Consider the following 13,361-nt stretch of genomic DNA (forward strand, 5'->3'; position numbering starts at 1 on the left):
TCTCCACGCAAATGCCACTCTGCTTGGGAAAGAAATTCGCTGTGCCTGGCCTAGAGCTGTACAAGCGAGGCTGTCCCTGCAGTCCTGGCTGGAGCCCAAGGCTGGGGACCCCCCGAAGCAGCCAGGAGCTCAGGGAACTTCTGGAAATGAAAGACACTGTTGTCCATGCCACACCCCTAGGGAGCTGCACCCTACAAACATTGCCCTCTACTATGTCAGGACCAGCCTTCCAAGGACAAGTGTCTCTAGGAACCAGTGCCCAGGAATGCTTTGGGGGCCATTCTTACTTCAGGCTGCTTTCCCAGGCCTCCTCCCTGGCCTGGAGAAGGGCCTCCTTCCCTTCCTGGCTCCCTGGAAAGGGTGGGGAGAGCGAGGTTGTGGGCCCCGGGTGACAGTAGGCACTGGGGTCCACATTAGGACTGGGCCTCAGGACAATCCAGCATGGTGCGTCCCACTGCAGATGCCTGTGCAAGTTACAGCAGCATCCAGGTGAGGAGGCGGAGGAGCAGCATGGCCAAGCCCCAGGGGCGCAGAGAATCCTATTTCAGATTGCACTCTGGGGGCCCTGCCAGCAGGAAGAACAAAGGAGGGATTGAAAGAGGATCCATGGGGGGAGCGGGATACGGAGCAGACGCCAGGCACAGCCGGCCCTGGAGGAGACACCCCTGCAGGGTGGCCCAGGCTGCACACACACATTCTGGATTGGCTGCTTGCATGGAGGCCCCAGACGGATGTTCCCTGCCAGGCCTCCAAGCCAAGACCTGGGGATTTCCATCCTTTCCTCAGAGGGCTGGCCCAGGAGGGCCTGGAAATGCAGCAGGGGGGTTGGGGGCAGCTCTCCTGCCCACAAGGTCAAGGGCTGAGGGGCAGAGGGTGGCTGCTGAGGATGGAGCATCATGGTGGGAAGAGACACGGCTGGCCCTGACCTGCAGGGAAGGGGATAAAGTCACACATGCAGCCTCACTGGGAGTGGGGATGGGGTTGTTTCAGAGGACACCAGACTTCCTCGGAGCTATGAAGATCCTAGAAGTGGAGCCTTTTTGGCTGGCGGTGCCCCTGGGCTCCGCATCTGTGGGCCTCAGGGCCTCTCAGGCACTGCTGCTGCTGCTGTTGATGAGGCCGCAGCTCCTGTGGAAGGAGTTCATGGGGTGAAGTGTGGCTGGGAAGGCACAGTCCTGGCTCACACTGTGCCTACGCAGGAAGCTGAGTCTGTAACAGGAGGGGCCTCTTCTCCCTTACTGGGTGCAGCCAGCTGGGCCTCAACTCCCTCTGGCTGGCATCAAAGACCCTCCCCACCTCCCAAGGAGGACACTTCCATCTGACATGGAGGACACTTCTGCTCCCGCCCATCTGCCCTCCCCCCAGTATCAAGCAAGCTGGAGGGAAGAGACCAAGAACCAGAGCCCCCTTCCCTGTGCCCCAGAGTCTGCGCATGGCGGCACTGGTGACTCACACGCATGGTCCGGGCCACGCCTCATGGTCCACTCCACCTCCCTGCCACCAGAGCAGGCCAGAGACCAAAGCCCGTCCTTTCCAGGAGAACCCCTGGGGTTCCAGATGCAGCACCTGGGCTGGACACTCTGGGCCCTCTTCTTTCCCTGTGGAAGCCACGAGGGTGGAGGAAAAGAAGGATGAGCAAGGTCTGCAGACAAAGATGGTCCCTGTGCTGTGGGGGGGCAAGCAGACACCTGCTCCCTCTCCCACGGCTGCAGAGAGCTAAAGGAAACATGGGAACCATGCAAGTAACTTTTTCAGAGCTTGTCCAAGTCAACGAACCTCAAAGTCACTGCGTGACCACAGATGACAAGAAACAAGTTCATGGTTCTTGAAGTAAAACGATGGGGGAGGAAGAATAAAAAATAAATATATGTTCGGACTCCCCCAAATGCCCCATGGCACTGCCCAGAAGGACATTCTCTAGGTAGGAGTGAGGCTGTCTTGCAGGATGGGAACCAGGAAGTGCCTGCGGCCCCGGCCCGGCCAACAGCTGGCAAGTGGCCTCTCGGGCCTTAGCTCCTCCATACCCCAGGAGCCCTGGGCCCTGCCATCCTCAAGTCCTTTCCGGCTCTGATCTGGGCAGATGGTCACCTGCTGTTCCAGCCTCCCTTCTGGGCCTGACTTGACCTCTGCAAGCAGCAGCTCTGTGGATGGCAAACAGACCTGTGCCTGGAGGTGGGAGAGCAGGGTGGGGGCTCCCAGCTGCCTGAGGGAGGGGCAGGACAAGCTGTAGGCAGACCCACCTCCCCTGAATGGGTCCGGGCCTCAGGCTGCTGAAGCGAAAGGCCCTCCAGCCCCAGCCTAACCCCAGACCAGAGGTCCAGACCCCACGCCCTCCCACAACCCTAGCGGTTGCGACCAAGCTCCCCACCAGGAAATACTCGCAGCCCAGGCAGGTCACAGACTCACTGGTCCCCAGGGGCTGTCACTGTGGTCCACTCGCCCCCACTTCCCCGGGCCCTGGTGCCCACACCTAGGCTTTGGCCCTGCCACCGCCTGCTGCCCTGAGAGTGGGCCGGGTAGGGACTAGTATGGGCACCAGGAGAAAACCCAGAACTGGGCCGCTTAGCACGGAAGGAGTTGGGGGAGGGGCAGGGGAGCAAAGGCCAGGCCTGAGAGCCCCGCAGCCAATTCCTAGGGTGGCTCGGGCTGGAGAAACAGCCTCGCCCTCCACAGGCCCTGGGGGTGCTGGGGGAGAGGGTAAGTACCGACACTTAGGAGGGACTCGGGAAACCCTGCCGACCTCGAGCTTGGCTATTTCCGGGCGCGGCTCCTCGCGCCGGGCCCAGGAGTCCCTGGGTGGGGCAGCCCAAACGTGGAGAGTGGCCCCGTGGCCGAGAGCCCGCGGCCGCAGCGAGCTTAGCTTTTGGCCAAATCCGGCCCGCGCGCCTTCCGGCTGTTGGGTCAGGGCTGAGAGTCCTCCCGGAGCCCTGCGTCACCGCCCAGACAGCGCCCAGCGTCCCTACCGGCAACCAGGCGCCCTCACCCCAGCGCCTGCACCCCGTGCGCCGCGCGCGGGCCGGGCGGAGGGAAAGTTGGCAGGAGCGCGGCGCCCGCGGGAGAAAGCGTTAATGGGAGGCCGGGTGGGAGCAGCGCGCTCGCTCGCCCACGTCACGCCGGTGCGGGCTCGGCTGACGACCGCGGCGCCTGGGGACGCCGGCGCGCTCCGCTCGCCAGGTGCTCCGCCTGGAAATGTCTCCATTAGTTGTCGCCTGCTCCCCGCTGGAGCGCGCGCGCCGAGCTGCCGCGCGGAACCCTCGCGGGCGGCCGGGAGTGGCCCAGCGCCGCCGCAGGTAGGTGAGGGCCCCGCGCCCGCCCCCGCCCCGGGGTTCCAAGACCCCTCCCCCATTCCGAGGAGGCGGAGGCTCCGTGCGGCCGCCGAGGGGCGCGGGCGGCGGCGGCAGCGGCGACTCCCCGGTGCGTCCCGGGCTGCGCGCTGCTCCCCGCGGCCCCGGAGCCACACGGCGCGGGCGGGAGCTTCCCCAGCTCAGGTAGGGAGTCGGCTCCGCCGCACAAACTTTGCGAGGATCGCTCTTGCGCTGGAGGGGACAAAGTTTGCCACTCGCCGGGGGCTCTCCAGAGGCCGCTGCGTTTCTGCAAGTTCGGGAAGCAGGGTGCGTGGGGCGCGGGGTGGGGGGCCGGGAGTGGCAAGGCCTGAGGCCTAGACGCCCTGACTGCGCTCGGTCCTGCCTCGGGCAGTGCCCAGGGAACCAGCGGCGGGAGAGCGGAGGGAGAGGGCCGCGGGCCCCAGAAGAGGGGGGTTGGGAACCCAGAGAGTCAAAACTTGTCCCTGTGGCTGCTACTCCTACCACCGGCTGCGAGGGGGTCTCGGGGGTGGGTTATGAAGAAGTGACCTGCCAACCTCGAGGTTCGACAATGCGGCGTCAGCGACCGTGGGGCCTCTGAGCCCTGCACCCTAACCGGGCGTCCCGAGCAATGAGCGGGCACAGGCACCCCCAAGGGCTCTGGCCCCAGGCCTCCGAAAGAAAGGCCCCTGCCTGGTGCCCTAGGCTCTCGGCTTCGCCTTTGGCTGGGGTCAACTTACCTGGGCTGGAAGGAGCTCTGACCAGCTCTTGGTGCCGGGAATGGGTGGTCCCCGGGGCAACTCCTGCAGCACCCGGGCTAAGCTGGCGGAGGAAGGGTCAGGCCCGGGCTGTCTCCCCAGAGGCCTCCAATGGTTCCGACGGCCAGCAGCAATCCCTTCAAAATAGGTGGCCGGCCTGCGCTTCGCGTTTGGGGCTGACCATCTCCTGCCTCCCCTGCGGCCTGCTCTGGTCCTGGTCCCCCGCCGATTCAGAGCTCTCCAGGCCTGCGGGAGCACCTCACCTCACCGAGCTGACCTGGTGCTGTGTACGCCCGGAGCCGGGTGACTTCTGGCCCTCCTGCTCACGGGGGTATTCGGTACCCGGGATCCCAAGAGGGAGGAAGGTTCAGCACTCCGCGTCTATGCAAACGCGTTCAGCTCCTACCTGAGATGCTGACAGTCCTATCGCTGGTGAAAGGGACATTGGGAGCCTCAGCTCCAGGCTTGGCCTTTCGGTAAAGGCACTTGGACAGCATTCCAATATTATCTATGGGATATGGGTGGCCCAGCGAGAATCCCCATTTGGACAGGCGGGCCTGGCCAGGATACAGGGTTTCGATGAGACGTCCCTCCGGGTGGCCGCCTGCAGGAGATAGGCTAGGTTGACCCTGTGTCCTGGAATGAGTAGTGGGGCCTGGGTGAGGCCGGGCAGGTCAGGAGGCCTCCGGGGCAGCTTCGAGCTTCCCGAGGCAAGGTGACTGTGACTGGGCCTGGACCCCATGCGCTGGGGCCTGGGGCGGGCAGGAAGTGGAGTATGGTGTGCAGCGGCCTGGGAAAGCCGATTCCGAGGCCAGGCTTCTGGCTCAGGGAGAAAGGGTCGCCCGCTGGTAGGGACTGGAGCGTCGATTTATGCACACAGCCTGGAAAGGCAAAGGAGAACAGGAGAAGGTGGCTTGGTGGTCAAAGGAAGCCCCCGAAATCCTCCCCTAAGGGCCCCCAGGGACCGGCGCACCGGGAAGTGGAGACTGCATCTCCCGGACTCCGAGGGTGAGCTCCTCTGCCCAGAAGATGAATGGCTGCCTATTCCAGGGCTTCGGCTCCACTTGAGCCCCGCCCGGGTCTGGAAGGAAAGAAACGCACCCCCCTCAGGTCTGGGTGGGCTGAGCCGCTCCACCAGAGCCCCGAGGTGCATGGCGGAGGTGGCTGGGCCCTGGGCCCTGCTCTCCTCCTCCGCCGGCTGAGCGCTCAGTCGCCGAGGCCAGGTTTCCCGGAATAGATGAGGAAAGGCCAAGCCGCTGCTGAAGGCCTCCCCTCCGCCTCTACTCCGCGTCCGAGCCCAGGATCCCGCTGGGCTTGCACCCCTCCCCTGGCCGGGCCTCATTACCTGGAGAGAGCGAGTTGTTTGTAAACAATAAATAATGGGAAGTAGGAGGATGTTCAGGAAGAGCCAGAAAACTGGAAGGAGTGGGGAGGAGGGAGGGTGGGGGTGGGGAGGAGGGGGTGGGGGAGGGGAGGAGCAGGAGGAGAGAGGTTGGGAGATTCATTTCTAGCGAGAAGCCCCGGTGGCTAGTTTCTTATTATTTACAGGAAGGTGATATTAGCGATTCAGGTGAGAAAGAAATAAACACGGCCTGCCGCGAAATCAATACAGAATTCAGAAACAATTATTAATGTCATTTGACGCGTGTTCTTTATATATTTCTCGCGGCTACGGACGCTAAACTGTCTGAATAATTTGCATGGAGCGGCTATTCATTATTTCCGATGGTTTTCCTCTGCAAGCAGCTCGGACGTGGCCGGCTGCGGTCCAACGCGATCGGAGAACTCGTATTTTCATCTGTAAATTAAAGCAATTACGCAGCAGATATTATATGATGTGTACTGTGGTCTCCAGATAGTCATCAATCACCTTCAACCGAGCTGTCAAAGGAGCCGGCAGATTTCGTTTCTGGGAGGCAGGCTTGCAGCTGGGGAGAGGGCGAGGACGTCATCATTAATTAGAGGGTGACCCTGGGGCGATTCGCAGGTCTGAACCCGGGAATCTTTCTGAGCAAGTCTGCACAACGCTGCCCGGCGCTTCCTTCCCAACCTACCACAGGAGGCCGGCCCAGGGGACGAGAGCCACCGGGCCGAGCCCCGGTCCCCGGAGGGCGGTGGCGCAGAAGGCGGGGAGCGCGTTCGGGATGGCCCGGGCGCCCTCCGGCCGCCTGCTCTCTGGCCTCCGCCGTGAACTTGGGCAAGGTCCCAGGGAGGGTACTGGCTGGGGAAGTCCTGGGGTGGGCGCTCGGCCTCCTCCCCCGATTGCTGCGTGCGCCCCGGGCAGAAAGCTGGGCAAACCCGATAGGGGAGGGCACCCAACGCCCCCTCCCCCGCAGCCAGCGCTGCGGGGCGCCGGGAAGGACGAGCGTAGCGGGAGGGGCCGGGGCCTGTGTTGAGGAACCTGCTCTTCCGAGCGCACCGGGCGGTCCGGCAGTCCCCGGCTTAGCCGCGAGGGGCAGGGGAGGCGGGCGGAGCGCGGCTGGCGGAAAGGGGATGGGGGAGGAAAGTCGGGGAAGTGAGGCGGGGGCGGTGGGCTGAGCGGGAACTTAAACCGCCGGGGTGGAGAAGGAGCGGCGTTCTGCGGTGACACTCGGCTGCCCCGAGGGGCACAGCCGGCGGGCGCGTGCCTGGGGCTGCCCTACAGCCCTTGGGCCGCCAGTCTCAGGGTCGCTAGTCTTGGGCTCCAAGGAAGGCCCCAAAGCCCACACACCTGCGCGCATACGGACCGGCACTCGCGGGCTCTCTGGCGGCCGCAGAGGGTTCTGAAAGTCCTTTCCGGCGTAGGGTGGGCACCGGCGGGAGGCGCCGCAGACTCCGGGTTGAAGAACAGCGGCGAGACGCGTGCGGGGCGCCTGCCGGCCCCTTCCTACCTCTGGGAGCAGAGCGCTCAAGAGCGAGGCCGTGTCGGCCGCCTGCGCTGCGCCGGGCTAATTTTAACTGTTGATTACCTCTTCAGCGAAGACTCACTCGCGTGTCCCTTCATAGGTCTCATTTGTAATTGAGACGAATGATTACAGAGGGGCGAGAAGGAGCAGCTGCTCATTAATTAATTTCTAATTAAAAGTGCCTCTCTTTCTCGGGTGACTAAGGAGAACCGCCGCTCGCTGGGCGATATTGACTCGGACGGAATTCATTTGCTAACGCCCCGAGGAATGGCCCCTCGGCCCAGCGCGCGGCCCGGACTGTCCTTGCCCCGCCCTGCCCGAGCCGCCTGCGGAGAGACCCGCGAGTGTGCCGCCGGGCCGGGCTGCGCGGGGTGGGGCTGACGTCAGCGCCTCCGCCGCTTAAAGCCGCGCATATCTGACTTGACGGGTTCGCGCGACTGGGTTTTTTTTTTTTTCTTTTTTGCAAAATATGTATTTCTGTCGCCGCTGCGAGGCCGGCCGGTCCAAGAGCCCCCTCGAACCTCGGGAATGCGAAGTTAAAAGAATCGCTGCGGCCACTGCGGCTCACTTTGTTACCCGGTTAGAAAAGTTTGCGGAGCGCAGGGGTGAACTAACCGGCTCTCCTGCTTCTCCCTCCCAGCGCTTAGAAGCCCACAGCCCCGGAGCAGCGGCCGCGCGACGCCGGCCCCAGCGCGCAGGACCCTGCTGGCCCCGCCCGTCCGCCCCGGGTCGCACCCGCCATGTCCTACCCGCAGTTTGGATACCCCTACTCTTCGGCTCCCCAGGTAAGCGGAGCCCCCCGAGGCCCTAGCAGGTGCCAGTGATGGGGCCCTAGATGGGACGGGACCGGGGCGGGCGGGTTGGACCTACTGCCTCCCGTGGCTTCCCAGATAGTAGGGCATGGGTCACCCGCCCCTCACGCTCAACCCGTGGGCGCCAAGCCCCTGGGGGAATCCCGAGGCGCTGAGAAAATCCAACGGGCCGGGCCTGATTTCCTGATGTTTGACTCACAAGGCTCAGACTGTGCCCCAGGTGAGTCCAAGGACACGAAGAAGCTCTTGGGGAAGGCAGCTTGGCACGCAAATGGCGTCAGAGGCCTTGGAAACCCTCCCAGAGAGGGTGTCAGTGCCCAGCTGGGCCCCACGTGGCGAGGGAGGCCAGGCGTTTGCAAGCTCGAGGAAAGGGGAGAGCGGCCTGACGTGGACTGCTGGAGGCCCCCGGGGACTCGGGGCACGCCCTCGTGTGCGGCGCACGGGATTGGCAAGGACCAGGGCCCCAGCCTCCCGCCCGGGTTCCCACCCTTCCTCGCGGCCTCTCTCTGCAGTTCTTGATGGCCACCAACTCTCTGAGCACGTGCTGCGAGTCGGGCGGCCGCACGCTGGCGGAATCCGGGCCCGCCGCCTCGGCTCAGGCGCCGGTCTACTGCCCGGTCTATGAGAGCCGGCTGCTGGCCACTGCGCGCCACGAGCTCAACTCGGCCGCGGCGCTGGGCGTCTACGGGGGTCCCTATGGCGGATCGCAGGGATATGGCAACTACGTGACCTACGGCTCGGAGGCGTCCGCCTTCTACTCGCTGGTAAGGGGGCATCTCTAGCCCCTGCCCTGCCCCTGTCCCTCGATTTGTCAAGCCCACTTTTCCCCCAGAAGGCTCACCAGTCCTCCGGGTCCCGGACTGTCGAAGGGGGGAGGCGCTCACCTTGGCTCCCTTCAACTTTGCGCCTCCCAGCCGGGTCCCTCAGAACCCCACCCCATCCCCTGCGTCAGGGTGACCCGGCAGGTGGCCGCTGTGTTTCTTGGTTTTGGTACCCAACTAAATCCTCATCAGCTTGCGGATTGAGTCTGCCTGTGCTCCCCTCTTCTTCCCTCCTGCTGACTTTCCTCTCATTCCCCGACTTCACTCTGCTCTCCGGGCCTCCTTCACGCTCCAGCCTCCCTCTTCTTGCCCTCCTAGCCCCTCTCTGACTCAACCCTCCCATCTCCCTCTTCGTCCCTCTCCCCTGCTTCCGCCCCCCTCCTGGCTCCTCCCTGCTTCTGGCTCCTCCCCCTTCTGGATCCTCCCCCTTCTGGCTCCTCCTCCACCTCTTGCTCCTCCCCATTTCTCTTACCTTCTCCCCTCCTGGCCTCCATCCCTTCGCTCAGCGTCCCTCCCCTTTCTCCACTCCTCTCTCCTCCCCCTTTGAGTACATCACCAGAGGCCCCCAGCCCTTCCAATCCCCACTCCTTCTCCCAGGTGCCCCCTAATGCCGGCCCCCAGTTCTTTCTCACTTCCTTCCACCTTCCTCCTCCTCCACATCCCGGCTCCCGTCCCCCGACACGGCTTCCCCAACTCAGAACAACCTCACTTCCCGTCTGGAAGACCAGGTTCAAAAGCGGGCGGGGAAATCAGCTCCTTCGCTGCCGGGTGCAGGGCTGCCCAGGAATCCGGGCGAAGCCTTTGGAGCAGGGGTCTCCTAGGAGAGAGGCTGGAGTGGGGTCGCCTCCCCGGAAGCTGCGACCCCAGACTCCTGGCTCCTACAGAACAGCTTTGACTCCAAGGACGGGACGGGATCTGCGCATGCGGGCCTGGCGCCAGCCGCTGCCGCCTACTACCCTTACGAGCCGGCTCTGGGCCAGTACCCCTATGACAGGTGAGGACCCGCGCCTCCTAACCACCGCCGCCCCGTGCGCTCTGCACTGTCAGCCACCACCCCCCCTCCACCATCACCTTTCTGGAAGGCCGGAGGCCGGAAGAGAGACGCTTCTAGGTCAGACTGACCTGACTCTGGTCTATCGGGTCGACCTCCTGGCGACCCTGCTCCTGCACAGCCACGGGTTAAAATGCTCCCCAGTCTCCCCCGCCCGCTACGTTGTTGAACCCTAGAAGTCCTCGATGCCTGGCAGACAGCTTTCAGGGAAGTGGAATCTGGAAGGCCAGTTCACGGGCAGCCGCTGTGCACGCTGGGCACCTCCCTCCTAGGGTCCACTCTGCCCCTACACTGGGGAACCGGGGCGCCCCTGGTGGCCCTCCTGGCCCACTTGTGGACAGCACGCCCCACCTTCCTCGGTGCAACCCATTACAGATTTAGCCAAAGAAAGTCCATTCAAGCCCCCTGGGCACTTTCTCCTCATGGAAAATAATGACTCTTCTTGGCCACAGGTGTTAACCTATCAGGGTGTGGGCTCGCATGTCTAAAACCTTTTTATGGTTTGGGGATCAAAGGGGTAGGTGGCCATTCCATAAAATAATTGACCTGGACCTCTCTGGCTTGGGAAGGAGCTCAAGCTCCCTGTAAGTTTACTCAAATATGTTTGCCCATGGGCCACAGAAGACAAGTGCCAGCGGGCAGCAGCACCTGGTTGGGACTTGGGTCCTACCGGGCCTTATGCCCTTGACCACAACCTCACGACAGGAAAGCAAATCCCGTCCTCGCATGCCCCTGGCCGACCCCCACGCCGTCGCCCACGATGCCTTGGGCCCAAAGGGCCCGGCCAGCGCCCATTGCAGAGCTTGTCTCCAGGTACGGCACCATGGACAGCGGCACGCGGCGCAAGAACGCCACGCGCGAGACCACCAGCACGCTCAAGGCCTGGCTCAACGAGCACCGCAAGAACCCCTACCCCACCAAGGGCGAGAAGATCATGCTGGCCATCATCACCAAGATGACCCTCACGCAGGTCTCCACCTGGTTCGCCAACGCGCGCCGGCGCCTCAAGAAGGAGAACAAGATGACGTGGCCTCCGAGGAACAAGTGCGCAGATGAGAAGCGGCCCTACGCGGAGGGCGAGGAGGAGGAGGGGGCCGAGGAGGAGGCGCGGGAGGAGACCCTCAAGAGCTCCAAGAACGCAGGTGGGCTGGGGGGTTGTCTCTGGGAGCTGAGGCTCTGGGGTGCAGGCTGGAGCCTTCCTTTGCCTTCTCTGCGGTTCTAGGGCGTCTTGGGGGGTCCCAAACGCTGAGCCCATGCCTCGGCGGTCAATGTGCAAACCGGTTTTGCCTCAGGCTATGAATGTGGGGACTGTGGTGGTCATCCCTATTTAAAGAAACTCAAATAACGTTTAAAAATATTAGACACCCCGTACCCCATTGGAGGCCTCCTGTGTTGCCACTTTGTGACCTGGTGGCCTCTGGAGGAAGTGGGAGACGCGAAGAAAGGCCCTGAGTGCTTTTCCTGGCTTCAGGCCAACGACGGTGGGCGGGGACAGGGGGTCTGATTCTCCCTCCACCCCTCCCTCCACTGGCCACGCGTTCTCTCCCGCAGAGCCCGTGGGCAAAGAGGAGAAGGAGCTGGAGCTTAGTGACTTGGAAGACTTCGACCCGCTGGAAGCGGAGCCCCCGGGATGCGAGCTGAAACCTCCCTTCCAGTCTCTAGACGGCGGCCTGGAGCGTGTCCCCGCCGCGCCTGAGGGCCCCGGCAAGGAGGCCTCCGGCGCTCTTCGGATGCCTCTGGCCGCGGGTGGCGGAGCTGCTCTGGAGGAGGACCTGGAGAGGGCCCGCAGCTGTCTTCGCAGTTCGGCGGCCGGGCCGGAGCCACTGCCGAGCACAGAGGGCGGTCCTCAGGCCTGTGAGACCAAGCTGGGGTTTGTGCCGGCGAGGGCGGCGGCGGGGGCGGCGGCGGGCCTCGAGGCCAAGCCGCGCATCTGGTCCTTGGCGCACACCGCCACAGCCGCTGCCGCCAGCGCCCTGAGCCAGACTGAGTTTCCGTCGTGCATGCTCAAGCGCCAAGGCCCCGCGGCCCCTGCGGCTGCGTCCTCCGCTCCCGCCACGTCCCCGTCTGTGGCCCCGGTCCCCTCTGGTGCCCTGGATAGGCACCAGGACTCCCCGGTAACCAGCCTCAGAAACTGGGTGGACGGGGTCTTCCACGACCCTATCCTCAGGCACAGCACTTTGAACCAGGCTTGGGCCACCGCCAAGGGCGCCTTCCTGGACCCCGGGCCTCTGGGACGCTCGCTTGGGGCAGGCGCGAACGTGCTGACCGCACCCCTGGCCCGCGCCTTTCCGCCTGCCGCGCCCCAGGACGCCCATGCTGCGGGCGCCGCCCGGGAGCTGCTGACCCTGCCCAAGGCCGGCGGTAAACCCTTCGCCTGAAGCCGGCGGGCCTGAGCCCAGGAGGGAACCCGCGCTCAGGCGGACGGCGCCCACATTTTTCCCTGAGTTTCCAGAGGAAGACTCTTCTGAACTCGGACCCCTGGGAACATGGACAAGCCCGGCGCTGCCACGCAGGCGCCTCCACCACCTGGGCCTGAGTCCCAGGCCATTCCCAAACTCGCGACGCGGAAGGAGAGGCCCTGGGGCAGAAGAGGCCACCCTGAGCATAAAGTTTACGTAAAAAGTTTACATGAGAAGGCGGTTCCGTTCTGAAGCGCGGTCAGCTGTCCTCCGGCTGAGGCGGGCGGCGTGGGTTGTGAAGCCTCCCGGCCTCCGATTTCATCCTCAGCACACAACGCTCACCAACAGCACTTGCACTGACCCGACTTGCACACTCTTGACTCCATAATATTATGTTTTTTAAAATGTATGTTCACACTGCTTCAGAGGCTGATATAACAAAAACAATAAAACCGAGTGGTGGTGTTTGTATTGCAAAATGAACACATTTAAAACCAGGTGATTTGAGAATTCCCAGGGCAAGCGGGACAGATCCTGGAGGGAAGGAGTGGGGAGCAGGAACTGACCCAGACTGCACTCCTAAAAAGCCGCTGGCTCGACCCAAGACTAAGCCACTTTTTAAAAGAACCATCACTGTCGAGTTTGAGGCTTCCCTTGAACTCCCTAATAGAAGTGGGCGTGAGACCCAAAACTCAAGCTTGCATCACCAAACTCCAGAGCTTTGAAAAACGGATTTCTTTGATTAGATTTTAAACTTCTAAATTCCCAGAGCCTTATCCCGGGGTGAAGGGTGGGCGTGGGAGGCCTTTGCTTTTCTCTGTTGGCAGCCTCCGCCCATCCAAGGCGGCAGCCAGGGCGGTTTCGACGCCCCCGCCACCTGGGCCGCCCCCAACCTCACCTCTCCTCCCTCCCGGGACCCTCCACTTTGCAGTCAGCTCTGCTCGGAAAGCCGGCGAGCCGCGGCTCCGCGAAGGGAAAGGCTTAGAGCTTCGTAGGCCTCAAACCCGAGGCGGGACTGGGAGGAGGGGCCTCAGGGCAGGGCGGGAAGGGCTCTCGAAAGGGACCCGCGAAGCAATCCGGAGCCGGGAGGCCGGGCCGGACAGTGGCTGCGCTCAGAAACCCGGCTCCCCTCCCCATCTCCGTGGCGGCGCCAGGTCCGCATCCCCCGCGTGCGCATGGCCCGCTGAGGCCTCCGCCTGAAACCCTGCTGGGCTCATCAAAGGCCCAGGTGTCCCCAGGACCCGGAGGGCGGTCTGGGGGTGCGGCGAGGAGGCGGTGGCAGACTCTGGCCTAGGACCGGACAGCCGCGAGACTCCAGACGGGGACGCGGGAT

At 63.7% G+C, this 13,361-nt stretch overlaps 1 protein-coding gene and 1 long non-coding RNA gene across 2 annotated transcripts; one reads left to right on the forward strand and one right to left on the reverse strand.

Annotated features, from left to right (window-relative positions):
• Nucleotides 1–3,405: 3,405 nt before the first annotated feature.
• Nucleotides 3,406–12,507, forward strand: IRX4 (iroquois homeobox 4). The gene is made up of 6 exons (XM_054252342.2): nt 3,406–3,488; nt 7,586–7,730; nt 8,270–8,521; nt 9,463–9,572; nt 10,443–10,771; nt 11,181–12,507. The coding sequence occupies exons 2-6, from the start codon at nt 7,686–7,688 to the stop codon at nt 12,005–12,007; spliced, it is 1,563 nt and encodes a 520-aa protein (XP_054108317.2). The 5' UTR covers nt 3,406–3,488; nt 7,586–7,685; the 3' UTR covers nt 12,008–12,507.
• LOC144581634 (uncharacterized) lies at nt 5,693–6,934 on the reverse strand. Its single transcript, XR_013532711.1, has 2 exons — nt 6,771–6,934; nt 5,693–5,858 (listed from the first exon to the last, which is right to left on the reverse strand). It is a non-coding gene; the product is annotated as an uncharacterized LOC144581634 (long non-coding RNA).
• Nucleotides 12,508–13,361: the final 854 nt, after the last annotated feature.

This window comes from Callithrix jacchus, chromosome 2 (genome assembly GCF_049354715.1).
Source record: "Callithrix jacchus isolate 240 chromosome 2, calJac240_pri, whole genome shotgun sequence".
In the NCBI taxonomy this organism is placed as follows: domain Eukaryota; kingdom Metazoa; phylum Chordata; class Mammalia; order Primates; family Cebidae; genus Callithrix; species Callithrix jacchus.